The sequence below is a fragment of the Symsagittifera roscoffensis genome, chromosome 8 (genome assembly GCF_963678635.1).
Source record: "Symsagittifera roscoffensis chromosome 8, txSymRosc1.1, whole genome shotgun sequence".
NCBI classification, from domain to species: domain Eukaryota; kingdom Metazoa; phylum Xenacoelomorpha; order Acoela; family Convolutidae; genus Symsagittifera; species Symsagittifera roscoffensis.
The window spans coordinates 19,925,642-19,948,610 of NC_087069.1; the positions used below are offsets into that span (position 1 = coordinate 19,925,642).

Consider the following 22,969-nt stretch of genomic DNA (forward strand, 5'->3'; position numbering starts at 1 on the left):
AGAAAAAAAAACTAAAAAGAAACCTTCTTCCAAACTAAAGTTTGAAATTTACTTGAAGTTTTGTTCAATTTCAAAGGGAGGTTGAATAAGTTTTGATCCAAGTCTAAATAATGATGAATCAAAAACTATATTTTGAAGTAATGTTCAAAGGTTAATTTCTACTGTTTCCTCGAAAAATAGCAAAACGGGATATATTTTATATCCAACAATCCTGTTTTCTTTACCAAAAAGCCAAGAACAACGTTTGCAGCTTTAATAATTAATTCGACCCCTGCCGACCCAAAGGGTCCCCCTTTATACTATTTTCAGATGTGCAATTTTGGCTGACGGATTGGAACCTGATCTAAACTACATTTTATGATTGGATAAATTAGATATTTTACCACTGCAAAGTATTTAATATTAACCAATCATGATCCATCAAACTAACAACCCACTTATTTGTAAGTGCTGAAATTACTTGTAATTTCAGCACCAGAGAGAATTGAATTTAACTTAGAAATTAGTTGCCTCTCCAAGAGAACTTCAGCAGCCGCAATAAACCAGTATACCCTAGATCTATTGAGCCTAACAGAGACTAGTTAAACAACCTGAGACTAGATAGTATAAGAGTAAGATTAGGATCGGTATTAGACTAAGAAGTTGCACGAATCTATCCGGCCGAAAATAAGATAGCGTGACGAGCAGACGGTGTACCCTATCCGAAATTACTCTATGAGTTAAGACCAAATAAAATATAACTCATCTGGTGCGACCATAAGTCTCGAACAAGACCCTAATAGCTTAGAATTAACCAAAAATAGATTAGAAATTAGACAAAACATTTTTTAAAATGTTACACGACGATAATTTAATCGAAATGTCTCTACGACTCAATAGATCAGAGCCAATATTCCGAACGATAATAGAACTACCCGGAATTGGAAGAAGACCTCGAACCAGAGACGACATACGACAAAGAAGAAACTTACCAAATAGTTATATGATAGTACGGCAAAAGCCAACACAAACTTTTATATTTAGAATTTTATTAGCAATGAATTTAGATTTTCATTTGCAAACCTAAATCTTGAAGCCAATCTTCATGCTCATTACAGGCGCTAAACAAAATATTAATATACAATAACGATTGATAAAAAGATCTCAGATCGTTTTCCTAAAATTCTGCAGTATTATATAAAACATGTTTGGAAAATATTTATTGAAAATCAAAACAAAAATTAGTAGCATGACAATAAACTGTTAGTAATCATAAAATCATCAGTTGTCCCAGCTTCATCACCTAAAACATAGCAGCAATCATAAGCTCACTAATATCATTAAAACACTAAATCTTTTTCTTAAACAAATTTAAACCATTTTAAACTTAAATTCACTTAATTTTAAAATCAGATCATCAAGGCTTATCCTTGGATCTTAATTAATTTTCTATTTAATTAAATCTAAAACTTGATCATCAAGGCCTATCCTTGGATCAAAAAGAACAATTTTGTTCTCCCCCACCCACTTAGCTAGTGTCTAACGACCTCAAACGTCGATTCACTATCCAACCCTTTCAAAAAACCCAAGACTAATAGAAATTTTTGAACAAAACTAATCATTCAAATTAGGATAAACAGTGAAGAACTTCGGTTATTCATCCTTCACTTGAACCCTCCTCTTATCAGACCCAGGATAAATCTTAGACTTTGTAAGTTTAAAATAGTATCTAACGAACTACTCGCGTTCTAATTATACCTGAACCTTGTGGATCGATTTACTATTCTCCAACCCTTGAACACAATCACTACCCCTAAGTAAGATTAAGTAAGTTAACACCTTAGCTTATACTAGCCACGAGAAAGTAAAAAATCATTCTTCGGAATCGATATACTTTTCTCTCCAACCCTGAACAAATAGACCCAGGTTAAGCTAACCAAAAAATCGTAAGGACTAACAATTTAGGAAAATAGAAATCATCTAACAATTTTTTGCATCCGTCATCCTAAACCTTATGTCATTTAAAAATCTAGGAAACAAACAAACAATCGTTTTACACAACTGTGAAATAGATAACAAAAAATACGATCTTTTAATCACACCTCATACACAAACAGTTGGATATATTAGAACAAAACGACAAACACTAAAAAAGAAAATAATAACCAAACAAAGACAAAAAACACGAAAAAGATTTTCCAAAAATAGAAACGCATTCTCAGAATCAGAAGCCAGCAGTTTAGACGAACTTTATAAATTAAAAGAATCCATTGATAAAAATTGCCCCATTCACGATCAATTATATTTTTCCGACTCAGAAACGACTTCAAATTCATCGAAAAGAGGAAAAAGAAGAATAAAAAAGCAATATAAACACAAAAAGGTACACTTGTATAATTGGAATCAACCAATTAGACACATCGATAATTACCTATTAACAGTCATTAAACGAAAAAATGAGCCAAACACACACTCCAAGTGAAGATAGTCCAGATGATGACGATATCTACCCCTTCCTCGTAGATGCACCCGATAATAGAGGACAATATGATCTTTGCAAGAATTTCCTCCTAAATTTGTTTGAACCCGGAATCAGCCCATGTAAAGCAGAGTTCCCAGATGTAAAAATCAAAAGACAAATTATTGATCACTATCTGAAAGATATATGTAATTTAACACAACAATACGGAATCTACACCATAGAATTCAGTACACCAAACCCGAATCACCGCAGATATGTAATTCAAACAGACGATCTTGACTTAGAATTTTCAAAAGTATTCTTAGAATATATAAAAAGCATACAGTATCATAACTCACAAAGAGCAAACTCCATATTTACTAATGAAGTTTTTGCAATAATATATAGTTATATTTCAATATTAGAAAACGAAACCCCAATCTCAAATGTCTCACCGACAGAGACATCCAAACACATAAGGGTACGACATGAAATCACACTAATTTCAACTTTCCTACATATAATTAAAGAAAATTTCACTAAAGATGAAGTTTCACAACATACAAAACATGACTCACAAAAAATTTTGGCATGGTTTATAATAGATTATTTCACACATAATAAAGATCTAATTTCACAAGCAAGAAAAAATTTCAGACCTCAAAATTCAAACGATGATACCGCCATCACAGAACAATCAGACTACATTTGGGACCCCGAATGGTCTCATCTTGCATTCATAAATATCCCACAATCAATCTCAAGTCAAGCAATAAGTACAATATCTTATGCAAGAGATTATGTAAGAGTAGTACCACTAACCATTGATGCAACACCATTAAATTACAATAAATTTTTACCTGACACGCGAAATAACAGTTTAAATTCAACCGTCATACACAATGAAAACCTTAATGGAACTAGGAATCTCACTCAACAAGATATTCAGACACCATCACACTTCATAAACGAAGAAATCGTCCAAACAACAACAACTACACAACAAAGTATTTCACCAATACGTCCAAATTTAACAACACCAAGAAATACAAACACTTCACTAGCACAGGTAGCCTTAGAATCAACCGTTAAACCTTCGGTTGCTCCAAAATATTCACAAATGGATTATCAAACATATAGACCCATGACAATACCGTCAAAAGCACGCAGAACATTCACAAGAAACACTTTTGCGGAACACAATTATAATTATGCACATTCATCAAAAACAAACTATCCCCCACGGAAAAATAATAATAATCAGATTAGATCTCAATATTGGGATAATCCAATGGCAACAACCAACTCAGTAAATTTTCAAACTAATCCACATCCTCCACAGGATCGTAGTGAAAATTACCCATTCTTTCAACAGAATAAAAATAAAAAACAAGCACCTCATCAAACGGATTATCTATCCTCTGATGATGATTATTTACAACCAGATATATTTGCACCATACACTCAAGAATATCGTGGACAAAGAGTACAAAAACCACATACATATCATAGAATTTTTTCTCCACACCCAATAGATACACAAAATCAACAACCAATACAAATGCAAAACCCAATTAATACACAATCTTTTCAACCAATTCAGCCACAAAACCCAATGATTACACACTCGTATCAACCAACACAAATGTAAAATGAAATACCACTCCCATATTACCTGCAACAACACGAAATAACAAAAAATCAACTTTCAAATTTTTCACAAATGCCAAATGCCGCAGAATCATTACAAATGGCAATAAATCCCTACCTTATGGGTGGATCATCAATAACATCAAACAAACCATTAATGGTATTCACAGGAACAGACCCTGAATATTCTCTAGAAGATTATTTAAATGCAGTAACAGCAAATTTAATTTTAAATATAGGACCTGAACCAATTAATACGCCACTACATCAAAATTGGATACATCGACGCACAGCGTTGATACAGACCACCTTAGACGGCGCAGCCCAAAAATGGTTTTCAGTATTGCCTATAGAAATAAAATCAAATTGGAAAAGATTTACACAAGAATTTTCAAAAATGTTTGACTCCGAAAGAAACAAACAACAACAAAGAGTTTTATGTAATGAAAATCGCAGATTACCAAAAGAAACCATCAAACAATTAGCAGTACGTATCGAAACACTAGTTCGAAAAGCATATTCATTAAATACACACGACTATAAAAACACAAAAATGACAGAAATCTTAATGATGACCTTAACACCTCAATTAAGGAAAATAGCAATAAAAAAAGAGAGCATCCCATCCCTCCTCAATTCGAGAGCCCGATTTAGATTTTCGAAAACTAGTAGACAAACTAGAGCAATCGGAAATCACAATGAAACTTGAAGAAACAGAAAATCTGAAATTACAATATGTTAACCGAATTGAAACAAATACCACAAATATCAACAATATCCAGGAATCAGATACAGACCTCATTGAAAAAATCACTGAAATACTCAATGTTTATGAAAAACACCCAAACTTTAAAGGCAAACCATCTTTCAAAAAATGGTGTAATTATTGCCGACGATACGGACATAGTATTTCTGAATGTAGACAAAAACAACAGGACAATCAAAACAAACCTCAAAAATATAAAGAACCAAATAAATCATTCTATCAATACATGAAGAAAGATCAAAATCTACCAAACAAAAATGTATACAGCAACAATAGTTCAGGAAAACCACTTCCGAACAATACCAATTACACGAGAACTCAATCACCATATAACTCAAGTTATAGAGGAAGATCACCAGAACGAAAAAATACACAAAATTCGTCACAAAATCATTACTATAGACCAAATAGTCGAAATAACTATTCCAGATCAAATTCGAACACAACACAATTTGTTTCTAGATCTAATTCCAAATCAAGGAATAAATACTATCCAAACAATCAGTCACGAAAATCCTCATATAATAGAAATAGAAACTACTCCAATAATCGAAATAGAAGTTATTCAAACAACCGAAATCAGAATTACCCGAACAATCGACCAAGGAATAACTCATATAACAGATCAAACTATAACAGACCAAACGATAATTATCAAAACAGATCACGAAACAATTCACAAAATTGACATTCAAGTTATAATAATCGTTATAGAAATTATTCCCAATCACCACACAGAAATAATAACCACTATAATAATTCTAACAATCGCCACAGAAGTAGTACACCTAAACATCAAAGACATATTAATCACGTACAATCAAATCCAGAAACAACATCAGACCCCCCAGGTATTGATGAAACAGTAAATGACAAACTACTACTAAATCAAATAAACTGTGGATCATCAGATTCAGAAAGTGATACAGAAAACACTATCTCCATCAATATGATAGCAGTCGAAAATGACTACGAACCTATTATATATGAACAACCTTTTTCATCACATATATATGAAAATCAATTAGAACTCCTTCACAATTATTATATTGAACTTATCCATTCCACACAAACGGCACAAGAAACTAACGAAATTAACACTACAAATCAATCCAATGAAAATGACAAAACAAAATGCTTGAATACAAATCACATCTATCAAAATATACAAAAAGAACAACCCAAAGAAAAAATTTGGACAATACCATTTCTTTTAGAAAGTCCAAGAAACAAAGAATTTCAACCACCAGATCTTGAAATTGATTTTTTAATTGATTCAGGAGCAGAATCAAACATAATAAACATTCCCACAAGGAATGAGATAAAAACATTACACCCGAAACTAACACCTCTTAAAACCTCCAGTAAACTAGCAACAGCACAGGGGTCAACATTGGTAAACTATTCAATTATTTCTTCTCCCCACAAGGACAATAGAACAAAATAAAATTTTAAATAAACCATTTAAACAAATATTTCATATCACTGATATTAAACACAATATCATTGGAATACCATTCATCTCTAAATATATACCAACAATCAACATATTGAATAGTAAAATACTAATCAAAGATAAATACACAAAAACAAAAGACACATCCCTAACATTTTTTCAAAGACTAAATAAACAACCACCATTCTTTTCAAAATTTTATCCAATATATAACCAACAAAGGAAACACCTGAAACCACTATCAGGAAACATATATAATTTTTCAATAAAACAAGTTCACCAATATGATAAAAAACAAAATACACAACAACTCTATATGTCAGACTTTGAATTCAAACCTATCCATAAGTTTTTCGAAATCACAATTTCATCCATCAAATAATTGAAAAACTCGAATTCAGATATTATTTCGTTACATGTATACAACAATACACCTCATCAAGTGACATTACCTTTAGGACTTTTAGGATATTGCGAAACCAACGCTACGATATCACCAGTACACGAAAAAGCATACCGCGTAAATGATATACTCCAATTATTAGATATTTGTAAATCCACAATTCTTAATGAAGAATTATCCATAAATAACATAATAAGTAATGAAAAAAGAAATACAGATTATTTCACAAAAACCCCATATTTCAAACCTACATTCAACATAAATAACTATACAGAGGATCAACAGAAATTTTTAACAATGTTTAACTTCCAACATTCACAAATAACACAAGACGAATTTGATAAGTTAGCCAAACAGCTAATAAAATATTCATCAGTCTATGCAACATCCAATTTTGATGTTGGTAAAATCAGTTCATCACTACATCTCCCATTAAAACCTGACGCAGTTTTCAAAAAACAAAGAGCAAGTAAAGTACCAATTCATTTACACGATAAAGTGAACAGATTACTCGATATCTTAGAACAATACAAAATTATCTCACCGGTAAACAAAGAAGAACAACCAAAAGGTAACACATTTATCAACCCTGTTATCATCCTAGCAAAAGGAGAATCATTAAAAATAGTTCTAGACGCCAGATATCTTAATTCACTAATAGACGAATCAAAATGCAATTGGCCTATTGAACCAATACAAGTTATTTTAACAAAAATAAACGGAAAATACTTTACAACCGCAGATATGAATAGTGCATATAATCAAATGCCACTAGATGAACAATCACGACGCTTAACACAATTTGTTATTGGAAATCAGCAATATGAATTCAACCGCTTATTCTATGGAATATCCATAGGACCAGCAGCATTTTCAGCTTTTATGAGCAAAATTTTTAGACCACTAATACTCAAGAAAAACGCAGTCACCTATTTAGACGATGTTTTTATGCAATCACAGACAAAAAAAGAAATGTTCAATGTTTTAGAACACTATCACAAAATACTTCAGAACGAAAATCTGAAGGCCGCCCCCAATAAATCACACTTCTTTTTAACACGAGTTAAATTCTTAGGACACAATATAGAAAGAAAAACAATCACTCCATTAAAATCACGCATTGATGCTATTCAGAAGCTCCAACCACCAACAAACAAAAAGAAAATCCAAGAATTCCTTGGAATGTTAAATTTTTTAAGCAAATACGTCTATAAAATGCATTTATACCTAAGACCATTCTATAATATACTTAGACAACAAAATAACTTTGAATGGAACACAGAACATCAAGCACGATTTGAAGAAAGAAATTAAAAAACTCTTAACTGAACAAATTTAGAATACAATTCCAGGTCCAAATCAACCATTCTATGCAATGTGCGATGCTTCGAATTTTGGCATCGGCGCAGCATTATTACAATCAGACAATGGTACAAACAAAATGAATCTTATATCAGCAAATTCTCGATATTCACTCAAGCAGAGCTACGACTCTCAACTCTAATGAGAGAATGTACAGCCATAATATATACACTAACAGAATATGAATTTCTGATACTTGGATCAAAACATCCAACAGTTCTATTCACAGATCACAAACCAATCATTTTTCTCTTTACACAAAAATCCAATCCAAATCACCGAGTTTATAGATTTCAATTAATTCTAATGAAATTCCCAAACTTACATATAGTTTGGACAGCAGGAAAGAATCTTGCATTACCAGACACTTTAAGTCGAAATACACCACCTGAATTACTTACACGTAAAACTACAGTTGAAATACCCAAAAATATAAAATTTTACCTTGCAGAAAACGAAACATCACCCCGACTAGAATGCAAATATGCAGTAAAAACTGACGTTGAACAATCACAGATAAATAATCTACAACACTTCCCACTTTATTTAGATTGCCAAAATAACCACTACGAAGTTGATCTACTTGGAACATCAACTTTCAAACCAATTCCATATCCACAATGGATCAAAAATAACACCCAACAAAAAAGAGTAAAACAACACCCGCATAAAAAAGACTTTTTTCCGTTAATTGAAAAGGAAAATCTAACTGATAAAATAAATTTATCAGGACCACAAACAAACGATTCAAAATACACAATAAATCAAGTTTTTGACCTCCATGACCCACTTGATACAATTCCCTTATCTAAATTAGAAATTGAAAATATTTTTCTCCCCCCAACAGATAAAATTACACTTAATACTTTGAAACAATATCAAAATCTTGACCCAATAATTAGACAGCTAAAATCATGGCACAAATATAAAACTAAACCCGTAAAGGCAGATACAACAATTTTAGGAAATAAAACACTCCTCCGATATTTTCGAAAATTTAATAATACAACAATTAATGAAAACACAGACCTTCTAGAATACTAATTAAATGAATCTACAGTTCCCTGTCTCCCTTTAAGTATGATTCTCATAGCTTTTAATATTTCACATACACAAAATATTAAAGGACACTCTGGATCAGAGAAAACATATTCAAATTTCATACAAAACTTTTATTTTCCAAATGCACCAATTTGGATAAAAGTACTATGCAATGATTGTATAGTATGTCAACTAAATAAACCTTATCCAAATCAAAAACAAATGGCACAAAAATAAGATTTTAAAGGACAAAGTTTGTACTTTAACCACCGTATTTCATTTGACACAAAAGGACCAATTTCACCATCATCCGAAGGAAACTCCTACATTATGGTAATTGTTGACGCATTTACACATTATGTAGCACTCAACCCAGTTCCATATTGTAACGCTTCTTACGCTTACACAACACTTTATGAACACTGGATAGCCAAATTCGGACTACCAGAAATTTTAGTTACAGACAACGGTACGGAATTCATAAATAATGAAATCATCACACTATGTCATTTATATAACATCAAACACAAACCACGTACATCTCACGCACCTTGGACAAACGGCTTAGTCGAAGGTATGAACCGTTCACTACAAGAATATCTTAGATGTATCATCAATGGAAATGATACAAGATACACCGAATGGTCAGCAGATGTAAAACTATTTCCCTTAGCATATAATTCACAAATCACGACAACTCTAGGAATGTCACCATATGAAATGGTTTTTAATCAAAAGCCACGAAAACCAATTATGTTTACAGCAAACTCTCATAAAAATGCACAAAGTCATTGTCAACCGAATAAAGACTCAATTTGTTATAACCTACCTTTACACTCACACGATGAAGATCATTTTCATCACCCACAAATTCTTAAATTAGCCTCCGGTACACACACCGAATGGATCTTAAACAGAGATAAAAAACACAATGAAATTTACCATAAAGTAACAAAAAAGTTGTTACAAAGGCAAAACATTAATGAACAAATAAATTCACGCTTTACACCAGCCTCCGATTTAAAAATTGGAACATTTGTTTTAATACCCAATTTTAATACTCCAAAAGGAATTTCTAAAAAATTACAACCCCTTCGTAAAGGACCATACCAAATAATTGCCAAACCCACTGATGTCACATATAAAACCACCGACTCAGACCAAAAAGAAATTATTCAACATCGAAACAACCTATTACCTTATAACCCAAAAGAATACGCAATACGCGAACTAACTCAATTATATTCTTTCACAGGTTTAAAAGTTATTCAAAATAACCCACATACGGAAAATAAAACAAAGGAACAACATGACATTCACATCGAAAACCAAAATAAAAAATCAACTACAACGAAAAACAATACAAAAAAGCTAGATCAAAATATACCTCAAAAAGAAAGAAAAAATAGAAAAATGACAGAAAAAATAATACCCCAAGAACAAATCGACAAATCAGAACATAGAAAGTCATCACGACTTAGAAATCAACCACGTAAAAACTATAAAACATTCATCCCACAATCTAAAATATTAAAGAAAGTCGAATTTCAAAAACAGCTTTAATTTTATATTTCATAATCTTTACACCTCTAGATATTTTGAACTTTCATTTTTCAAAATAACATGCTGACAAACACGCAGCGACTGTAGTTCATAATTAGCCAATAGGATTAATCCAATCCGTCACCTTCTCTAACTCTAGCACAAATCAACTAGACGAACGATATTAAACTCCAGTCATATCTATAACTATAACTTTGCGACCTCCAGGTCAAAAATAAGCAAACCACTCCAATTTGACATCTAAAATAAATACCACCATAATATCATAACCCTCCCTTATCTAATAACCCAAAGATCAACAATATTTCCCCAACTCAGACCTCAAATACCCCCCAAAACAAATATGTTAAATTAGCCTAAAGTAAAAGAACGACCATTTTAATTAGCCTAAAGTATAACAATCTCAAAAATACCCCAGATCATTTGACAAATAAAAATAAAGAAAAAGAAGACCTCCCGATCACTATAAAATTTGCCCCCAACAATTTTTCACAAAACTCAACCCACTTGTCAAAAAACCAATAAATAATTCGACCACACTTGAAAATTGCCTCAAACAACAAAAAATATTCGATCAAGAAGCCATTTCTTAAATGCTCTTCTCTCGACCAGTCAACATAATTCTGAACATTCTCATAAACTTTTAAACGATATTTAAACTTTTAATCATATTTCTTTTTGATACATTTGAATCTTTTGTAATAATCTCAATCATTTTTTGCAATATTTTTTAAATTTTCTATTCCATATTTGAACTATACCTCCAACTTTTAAAAGCTATTGACTATATCCACAGGTACGATTCACAAAACTTATCTAAATGATACGAACCATTTTTAGTAGAACAGATATTTTTTTACTATTTGTAATTTTTATAACATTTCTATCATCCCTCATCTTGACAATATGCAAATGTATAAAGAAAGCAATCATCACATTCGCTCTAGCAACAATCCTCCTAATTCTTTTTCTAGAAGAATACTATAATAAACATAAATTTTTTCACTAAAAGAATAAATCAAAAACCATCAAAAATTGCTAACCAACAATCACACAGTCAGTCTTCACCGACATCATCCCAAGATAACCCAACACCACATTCAACTACCCAAAACCCCCAAACATCTACACGAATTTCCTTTCAAGATAACCCATATACCTTTGAAGAAAGACACGCTCGCTTATCTGAACCACTAGAACCAGTTCACCGACAAGCACCTCTAAGTGAACCAACATATAACTTATACCCAACACTACCACAAGAATTAAGTAGAATACGAAACATTAGTCAAAACCAAAATACAGTCGAAATAAATAGACAAATAATACATCCTCGACGAAACAGAAATTTTCAAACCCCCCGAGTTCATTTTGAAATACCTCAATCCCCATCACAAAGTACTCCAGAAAACCCCATTGGTATATTACCAGAAACACCTACGCTTCTTTCACAACGTAGCACCTCAAGCCTACCCTCAGATTACTTAGATTCAACACCAACATCTGAACAAATACGTGAAATTCCCTTTAACCCCACAACCCAAACATCACGACTACCATATTGGACAACACATTCATTCACACAAGGTGAACCAAATTTAATCAATGATCCAATAGATGTTTCTACGGATACAACAACATCCTCATCACTACCAGAAACATTATCACTACCATCAACACCATCAATAAGCCAGATTTCACCAACGCCTTTTAACTTAAATTTCCCAAATAACCTCGACGCTAGATATCGAGAACAATCATCAACAAATATTCCTTTAAGACTAGACTGGAATACATTCACAGCACCTCCACCATTATTTGGACAACACCCAGAAAGTAACCGATTCCACAACTGGGCACTCAATAGACTACAATATAGACAAGACATCCACGAAGACATTCGTGATCATAACATCCAAATACTCCAAAAAAATAGTCTACAATTAAAATTTGAAATCACGGTTAAACTAAACAACATTACTCAACATCCCTACCCATTAAACCCACCAAATATAACAGCTCAATCACTACCACCACCATTTATAACGACTGAAGTAATATACAAATACGACAGATATACCAAAAAGACAATTGGTTACATCACATTTTATAACCCATACTCAGGATTATCATACACATGTATATTCTAAAAATTTTAATTTTTCTCCAACTCCTTTTTCTCGTAATCTCCAATCAGAACATAAACCCTTCCCCCCGCACAGGACCCCAAGATTTATTAGTAACACATTACGATTGTGAAGAAAATGAACAAAAAACACTACACAAATATGCAATAAATCAGGTATCACAATGCGAAACAGAACCACAAGCTATAGAAACTACAAATGTAATAGCAACACTTTATTCAAAAGCCCGAGCAACAACAGTTATAGGATATAAATTCACAGCAACATTTTCTGAAAAGAAAGTACATTGTTCACAAGTCTCAAATGGAAATAAAAACCGACTTGACCACGAATCATTCTACCAGAGTAATATCGAACGACTCTTACATCTCAATCCCGAAGATTGTAAAAACGAGTTACTCCGACTAAATATCACAAGAAATAAAAACGCAGATAGAAAGTTAGTATATTTCCAAGTTTTTTCAGATTCTGTACATCAAGCAGAACTTGAAAGATATCAAGGACATATAAAATTAGATGAAAAATACCCATACAACGGCGCACACGGAAGATTAACGTATGACTTACACGATAAACACTGGATACCACATATTGGTATAAATAACCCATCAAACTGCAAAGCAGACACAAAAAATAAAGGATATCAAGAAATAATGTTTTTCGATTGGAAAATACAACTCGAAAAAATACAACTCACACGCGATTTATCTGACAACACAATGATCTATCAAGGAATTAGATTACCTTGTAAAAACGATCAAGGCTATTGTGACCCTACAACACGAACACAAGCAACAATTGTTTGGTTCCCCGAAGACACATGTACAACATTTCAAGTAGCTAAAATACACGCTCGTATGATAAAATTTCACGAGAAATATTTTATACAATCAATTCCATATGAACAAGTAAATCCATCACGGAAACAAAGTACTGATTTTCGAAACATCCATAATATAGAAAATAAATTGACACGTTTTCAAATATATCAAGAAACAGAACTTGCGTGTAAATACAGAAATCCACTACACAAAACACAATACTCCGAAATATTAGTTGAATATGAAAAAGGATTCGACATGACCACTGGAAAAGTAAAAATCGACACATACGCCACAAGTCACCCTATAAACGAAGGAACATCATATATACCAGTTAATTTTCAAAGAAGTAAAGGTTAACCTGGTGGACATCTAAAGCCCCATGACACTAGAAGCACACGTTTACAAGAACTATCACTAATGAATAGTACATATTTCGGTAATATCCACTATGATATTCACTTAGATATGAAATTAGACTACACAATTAGCCGAATTTTTCAAGAAATGTCACTCTCTGAATTAGAAACACTCCACCAACTATGCGAATTAGAAAGGACACAAATCCTACAATCACTTGCACTAGCAGTATTAAAAATACCCTACGCAGGATATTTACTATCAGGAAATAGATCAAATTTTTTAGACTATGAAGGAAACATTTTATGGTTTTATACCTGTAACAAAAAAGTATCACCACTATATGTTTTTGAAGTTAAACGATGCTATAAAAGAATCCCTATCTTTTATAAGAATAAAGTACATTTCGTTGACACACTTTCAAGACGAACCTATTTCTGGGATACCGCAGTCCCATGTGGATCAGAAAATAGCCACAATGTAGTACAACTAAACCCTGATGAAGATAAATATTAACTTCTTACCCCATACCCCACATTAATGCAATCACTCAAAAAATTTTCACCTGAAAGCATTAGAGCTGGTGCTCGAAACCCAAATATTGACCTACAATCAATTGGAATATATTCAAAATCCGATATCCAACATCACATTAGAACACAACAATTCCAAGAATTATTAACACAAATGGACACTATACAAAGACAATCAATTGACCAAAACTTACGCAAACTTGCCGAAACCGCAGGATTTGCAGATATTTATACACAAGACTATAGCGGATATTTTAAAGACATTAAAGACTATATATATCTAAACGGTGAAAAATACCGACCACAAGATATTTCACCTATAAATATTTTTAGCTTTGTTACACTCAAAAATGAAATTCTTGATTTTCTAGGATGGCCCTATTACATCTTAGAAAAATTAACTATTTTATACGCAATGTTTAACTTTATAGGATTTCTTTTTTCACTTTTAAAAGGAATTTATAATACATGCGCTATACACACACAAGTAAATAGACAAGCAAGTGTAGCACGCATACTATTTGCAGGATTTTTTGGAATTTTTTCATCATCAATAAACAAAATTCTTTTAGACGCACAAATAAAAGAATACAACACAAAAATAGCAACAAGACAGAACACATATGACGAAGAACATAACAATATAGAAATAACGCCTACAGCACCACAGTTACCACCCCTACCACATAACCATCCATTATCCCTAGTCCCACGAAATTTTCGAAATTTAGCAATAACACATAATCCAAATTTTAGACCAACCATATCACAAAGTCCCATCCAACATATAATGACAAATCATTCACTAGATGAAAATACATATGAACAAATTATAGAACAACCCCATACCACCGCTTTTCAGTCTCAAAATAATAATTTTTTTAGCCCACGATGAGCCGACAACTTGGATCCCTACACCGCTCAAATTCCCACCCAACCAACCTCAATACTCCAATTACAATATTTCCACTTTTCGCTTTCCCGCCACCCGATTTCCCAACCAATAATATAACATCAGGCATGAATTCAGACACTAATTCACATATCTCAGTTTTATACTCTATTTCACAACTCAATAACCCAAATATTGAAACCCCTGATGAATTTGCAGACTCTGAACCATCTCCATCCAATAATTTTCAAACCAACTCCTCAGTTTTTTCAAAACCCCCCTTTTCAACCGATCCCACCAAATAACCCACTCCCATCCAATTCTACACCCTCTTATGCTTCACAAGTCACCCCAACCTACTCTTCATTTCATTCAGACCGATCAACCAATTCTCCAGACACTCCCCAAATCTCCCAAGAACTAGATACTTTTATCACCCTACAATATCAACCCTTTCACCTTGACACCCCCACTATCAACCAGATTTCATCCACAATAGAATCATCAAACCCACCTACCCCTACACCCTCTTCAGCTTATACCGCATCATTAGCACCATCATCCACATCCACCGAATCATCAAATAGCACTAATAGAGCTTACCGCACTTTCAAAAGAATATTCCCAAACCATCCATTTCCAACAAAACCAGGAACAGCCCGTGAATATATTAATCATCCAAATCACACTAACACGAAAGATTTTTTAGCAATCACCTTACCTTCATTTCCACAGTATACTTTGAACACCCCTAACGACACTAACGACACACGTAGTTTTGTAGATGAACAAGTTTTAATGCCTACACTTCATTGGACATCATATTATCATTTTACTAACCCCCTTTGCCTACCTTTATCTAATACTCACATCGATATAGAAAGAAATCAAGATATGCTATAACGACTCACCACACCACTAACACATAGACAATTTACTTATATAGGATATAAAAAGTCACTAAAAACATACACTGCACCCCGAGCTAACGAATACACGCTAGAATATTACGATCATAACACTCAATATATTTGATCGCAAATTCGACCACATCATTTCTGAAGCACTAACCGACACACAAGCTTACGAAAGTTTTAAAGAAAGATTTCAATTATTTTCACTAACCTTCAATTTCCTTGCACCACATGAACGCGATTTGCACTGCTCACACGACATTATGTTACGCACTAAACAAACCCACACATATACATATTATCGCTTCATACAAAATCATTTTGATCTACACACTCCATCAAGACAACCACACCACCGTTTTCAGTTTATTAACTCTAAATATACTTCACCATTTTTTCTTAACTTCACATATTGCATCAAAGATACTAACCTTTACGGTATTCTTCGCAATTATGACCCCATAACCCAAATGTATATTTTTTTGTCCTATCACGAAGATCTTCAACGCAGAAAAATCCAGACCCTTCCTTATCCCACATGAATTAATTCAACCTATAGAAATCCCGATATTAGAATTCATCCACAACACTAAATACAATCATAAATTATATAATCTCATCCAAAACACACCTTATGAGTTTGCAGTTGGCACTGAAGAACTAAAAACTATTAAAGCACTTCAATTGCTTTGGCCACTGCTTCAAACTAAAAACATCATTCGCATACTAGCAAAATTACTAACAAATTCCGACATAATCCACGACATCTTCCCCCACGGTTTTTTCCCCGACGACTAACAGGTAAGTATGATTTATACATATTCTTCACTAATAAATTTGAAATAAATACTAACCCTTCTTTATCCATGTCTTATTTAGATTTTTAGTCTTCATCCCACGATCATAAGGAAATTACACAAAAGAAAAATAAAAAATAGAAAACTTCTTCAAATTCTTCAAAACTCTATTAATATTTTGCACTAGATAAATTCAATAAAAATCATACCAATGTAGTAAATTAATTTATAAATTACTTCCCTAAAAGCAGTAATTCTAATAATGATGAAAATTTCTAACTTAATTTTTTCCAAAAAGCTAGCAGTAAAATTGAAATTCTATGTAGTAAATTGATAAAACGAAATTGCAGTACTAACCTTTTGATATTTCCATTCACTCGCACAAAAATTCTATCCAAACTCGCACAGCTCGCCCACGAAGAATTGTTTAAATAATGAATTTCAGTTTCAAGCTTTCACACTCAACAACTCTAACACACGATAACACGTTTCAAACTTTCCTTTAACCCGGTTGGAAAGGAATTATATACTAAACAAAACTAACCAATGCAGCTTACTAAACACCACAAATCATAGAATAACAGCATGACTAAGGAAAGGAAACTAACGGTACCCAAACCGGATTAACCCAGTTTAAAACTGGATAATTTATTCTTTTTAAGACTATTATAAAGCCTAAGAAAGAAATAATAAAACACAAAAAAGTCGAAAGACAAACCCATACCAAAAACAATTTGATTTTTGAAAAAAGGACACAACCAACGAAACATAAGAAAAACCACAATAAACCCAACATAAAACGTTATCACATAACAGGACCTCTCACAGAAACTGCACGAAATCATACTCCCACTCCTGGCCTAACCCACCAGAGAGGACGTCCTGAGCATGCTCTATAGCCGGCCTAACCCACCGCGCTACATCCACGCTTTGTGACCACACTCCTATTTTTATTAGGAGGTACTCAAGGGTGAGTAACTCTTCAAAATAACCGAACTAAAACAAAAAGCTTTTGTGAAAACAACTAACCAAAATCATAATTAAAACACCGAACTAATAAAAATTTTATAAAATGTAAATTTGACCTTGAAGTATATAGATCACTTACAACACCAAAGACGAACATCCAAGGACAAAAATGACCCCACTACACTCGAAAAAGAATGGCCAACCACAACCGATATGCCGTCCACAATCACAACTCAAAGGATTTAGAGTACGACTTGACTTCGCAGAAAAGGACTTCATTGAATTAGACCAATGACCACCTCGATGTTCAAGTATACGTACAGATCCGAGTAACCAGGCATCCCCTCCACGCACAATCCCCACGCCATTCCCAGACTAGGTTGAACACAAAAGAAGTTCTCTACATGAAACAGAAAAACCTGTCATAGCAAATCATTCTGAACTCAGATTTGAGTTTGTTGAGAAAACCCAGTCGTTGTCATGAGAAGATACAACGATTGATCCTGGAACTTCTCTAACAGGAGAACCCAGAAGAAATATGATGTTCGCCAAATACCAACGTCCATCATCCATCCTCTGAATTACAGAAAAACTATTCTAAAAAACTCTGTAAAACCCGGATGGGTGGAACCTGATCTAAACTACATTTTATGATTGGATAAATTAGATATTTTACCACTGTAAAGTATTTAATATTAACCAATCATGATCCATCAAACTAACAACCCACTTATTTGTAAGTGCTGAAATTACTTGTAATTTCAGCACCAGAGAGAATTGAATTTAACTTAGAAATTAGTTGCCTCTCCAAGAGAACTTCAGCAGCCGCAATAAACCAGTATACCCTAGATCTATTGAGCCTAGCAGAGACTAGTTAAACAACCTGAGACTAGATAGCATAAGAGTAAGATTAGGATCGGTATTAGACTAAGAAGTTGCACGAATCTATCCGGCCGAAAATAAGATAGGGTGACGAGCAGACGGTGCACCCTATCCGAAATTACTCTATGAGTTAAGACCAAATAAAATATAACTCAGGATGTGCAATTTTCTAAAGGCGCCTTGAGCGCCTCATATACACTAACTTTGAGTGAAAAACGCAATGAAAAAACATTTTTGGCATGTTTTTTTTTAAATTTGGTCAAATTGGGGTCTTTATACCAATTTGTGAGAGCTCGGAAAATCCGTTTGGTCGACCTAAAAAAAGTTGACGAAACTTCGAAAACTTTTTGAAAGTCCCCCCCCCCCCTTGAGAAAATCCTAGATCCGCCCCTGCTTTAATTTAAGACTTTATATAGGACAATTTTTCCAGCTGATACTTATAACAGTTTTATAGTCACCAACACGAATCAACACGAAAATCATTTTTTAAAAGAAGTTTCATGTCTGCAAGTTGGTCGACTAAAGAGGTTGGAAAAAATGACCAAACTTTTTTTTGAAAATTCGCACCCATTAAAAAGTTCCTGCATACACCACTGTGTGCAACTTACACATTTGAGGTCATAGCGGGTAGTTTGATCTCTCTAAAGGACGCACTGGTACACACGAATGCGAGATGCAAGAGAGAGGGGTCAATTGGGGATCCCTCCAGAGCCCTTCTGAGGAGTATTTTGAGGTATTGGAGGTACTTCTCAGTACACCTGATGCCATATCGCATGCAGAACTCATCTATCATCAGTTCCTGGCCAGCTGTGTACCAGCCCTGCAAAATTACAATTAAATTTTAGTTCTCAAAAGTATTATAATATAAAATCAAATATGACAATGGATTTGTTTTGTGTTTATCCAGTTTGATGAGAAGGACTGAATTGTTTGGCATTTTTCAAACGATTCATGAATCATGGACAAAATTCAAGGAAAGATTACACGGAAGATTACAAGAAATTGCACGCGTCTTCAAACACTTTCAGACATTTCTGTTATTTAATTAGTTTTTACTTGTACGCATTTTGAACTTCGCCCACAGAATGAGATGGACCCATGAAATTTCTGAAGTCAACTTTTGCAAATTGGTTCGAAAATCCTCAAAAACGGAACCTTATTTCAGAAATTTGTGAAAAAATGTTGTAAAATTTGTTCATTTTGAGGGTTTAGGATCACCGCAATTTTTGAAATGCCTGACTCAAAAAAAATCGTTAAAAGGGCGTCAAAATTATTTTTTTGAAATGAACTTTAATCATAATGGTTGTATGCGCTTAATGACTATGTAGGTACTGACCATGGACCTGTAGGGGTCTTTGATCTTGTGATCGAGTAGTATCTCGAGGAGAATGGTGAACAGACGGTGGGTGTCCACTTCGTCCGAGGGGGACAAGTAACTCAATCTACTGTACATTTCTATCTCCTCCATATTGATTATGGCCTCTGAAAGCAGGGAAAACATTTGAAGAAAAAAAGAACATTTAACGAACATTTTTGGGAAAAAATCATCATACTGAAAAATCTATTTGCTAATAAGATGGAATTCATTGCAAGAATAAAGTAATTAACAAACAAAGAACAATCTAAAAAGCAGAAATAGTAATCAAATAATTAATTTTCGTGGCCAAACAGTATTTAAAACTGTGAAATACATAAAGCGTGAAAATTGATCAATCAGTTTTTATAGTTTGAATTTTGAAATTGCTGGCAAAAAGTTGCTTTGAACACATTTTTGCGTGAAACGAGAATTGCGTCAAAGTTTAGTTTTCAGGCACTTGCGGGTCTCAATTAGGCTCAACATGATTAATAATAATAACTAGCTTTTAATAACATTTACAATGAAGTTCCAATTTTATAACTCTTACGGTCTTTTGGCGTTTGGACTGAAAAGTAACTCATCAGCTAAAAATATATCACCTTAATGCCATTAATTTGCTTGCGTAGCTTGCTTGCTTGCGTTGCTAGGTCTGTAATTCTTTAGGTCTGTAATTCTTTAGGTCTTAAATTCTTTAGGTCTGTATTTCGCGGGAATTGATTTTAATGACTCACCGTCGTTGGCTGAGTTGTCCAGATCCATGGGTGGCTCTGGTTTGAATGTCTGTCTGGTAGCTGAGGATAACTTATCCAGCCATAGATCTCTGCCGTCACTGGTCAATGCACCTAACTCAACCTGCACTCGCAACAAGTTTGTATTTGTTTGTTATTGTTTCATAAAAAAACATACGATTGTGTAAAATTGAAATTAATCAAATTTTATTTATATTACAGTAGTTTCTACTGGCGTACATACACAAACTTTTCGAGTTGCAATAATAACCTTTTTTGCTACTTCCAATCCTACTCAATTTATTTACAGAAAAATTTTTAAAGAACTTTTAGCAATATGTTTGTACCTTAAGTTTCCCTCTTTTTGCTGAGAAGTAGAACAGTTGGGAGGACAGAGTTCCTTCTGGGAGATCCTTGACTGAAACAGACTCTTCGATAATACAAATATAACTATCTTCGCGTAGGGAAGTCACAATATGAGAGTTAAGAAGATTGGATCTTCATTAACTAACTCGATTCTTTTACCCCCCCCCCCCCCCCCCTCCTGTCATCTATCCGGATTTATATAACAATGTTTCAATATGTTACTTTCAACCCTCTCACTGTCTAAACCATTTAAAACAAGGTAATGATTAATTAGTATGCGTAATGGTAATAATCGGTCATGTTTTTTGCATGCCCAGTTAGCGGGTTTTCACCAATGCATCGCACATAAATTCAGCTTTCTAACATTTATTTTCTATTTTTCACGAAGGTCTCAATTTTGTTCAATACTGTTACAGTTTTCCTACGGGGTTCATAGAAACAACTACTCCGAAGAAATTCAAAATTATTCGACTTGAAGCAAACAAAAACTAAAGGACAAATCTCAGTATTTGGTGTATCCCCTCGCGCTGAAATAACTGCTCTAATTCGTCGAAACATGCTGTCAATTAGGTTCAGGCATGTTTGTTCAGGAATGCTAATCAATTCGAACTGAACCCGTTCTCGATCCTCGTTTATGCCTCTGGGGGGCATCGGGATATGTCTGTTGTCTACGCTTGAGGTGACGCCACAAATGCTCGATCGGACTAAGATTTGGTGACTGTGCTGGTCAGAATTTAAATCACATTTTTGCTGAACCAACATTTTGTCACATTGGAAGTATTTTTTGGGTCCTTGTGCAGATAAATTACATCTTTTCTGGGCCAGATGAAATGCTCGATAGTTCCAAGTAGGTTATCTATCAGAATTTCTAAATAATGACTGGCATCTATATTTCCTTGGTTTTTGCAAGCATGGCCTGCCCCTTGCTAAGTCATGCAGCCCCAGAGCTTCAAATGTCTGCCTCTATATTTCAGTGTCTCTTGCACATGCTGATTGCGAAGGGGTCTATGAGATTTTTCCAACCCTCTGTAACCTATTAGATCCCGATCAATTAATTTTAGTTTCATCCGACCAAATTACACGCCTCCAATCCTTGATAGCTCGATGATGATAAAGACACGCAGAACCTAGTTTTTGAGATTGATATCCGGAAAGTAAATTGGGCTTTTCATTTTTGATCAGAGACTTCATACAGGCATTCCTGAGAATCCAGCGAACTTTCGGCAAAGAAACCCGTTTTCCTGGGTCAAACAGCTCACACACTGCAGCTATTCCTGCATCTGAAAAATCGACCCTAGCAGTTTTTGATCATCTTGGTCCATTTAATTTTGCAGACGATCATCATTTTTTGCAGCTGAGATACTTGTGTTTTCCGTATTCTGCATATAGTAACGTGGTTCAAATTTGACTTCCGGGCAATCGCTTAAATTGAAACTCCCCGTTGAATCAATTGACATACATATGACTGCATTGAAGCTCCAACTGGCTTCATTTCGTTAATTCAGCATCCTAACGTTTATAC

At 33.7% G+C, this 22,969-nt stretch overlaps 1 protein-coding gene across 3 annotated transcripts in view; it reads right to left on the reverse strand.

Moving 5' to 3' along the window:
* The window catches only part of LOC134853049 (calcium-dependent secretion activator 1-like), a gene marked incomplete at its 3' end in the record, with an annotated part of 59,952 nt that overhangs the window by 21,058 nt on the left and 15,925 nt on the right, over positions 1 to 22,969 (reverse strand). For 2 of the 3 annotated variants that reach the window (XM_063868977.1, XM_063868974.1), the window contains 5 exon segments: positions 19,605 to 19,816; positions 20,333 to 20,478; positions 20,901 to 20,918; positions 21,085 to 21,205; positions 21,429 to 21,499. In XM_063868977.1, the coding sequence (XP_063725047.1) occupies positions 19,605 to 19,816; positions 20,333 to 20,478; positions 20,901 to 20,918; positions 21,085 to 21,205; positions 21,429 to 21,499 (568 nt within the window). 3 annotated transcript variants of the gene reach the window in all.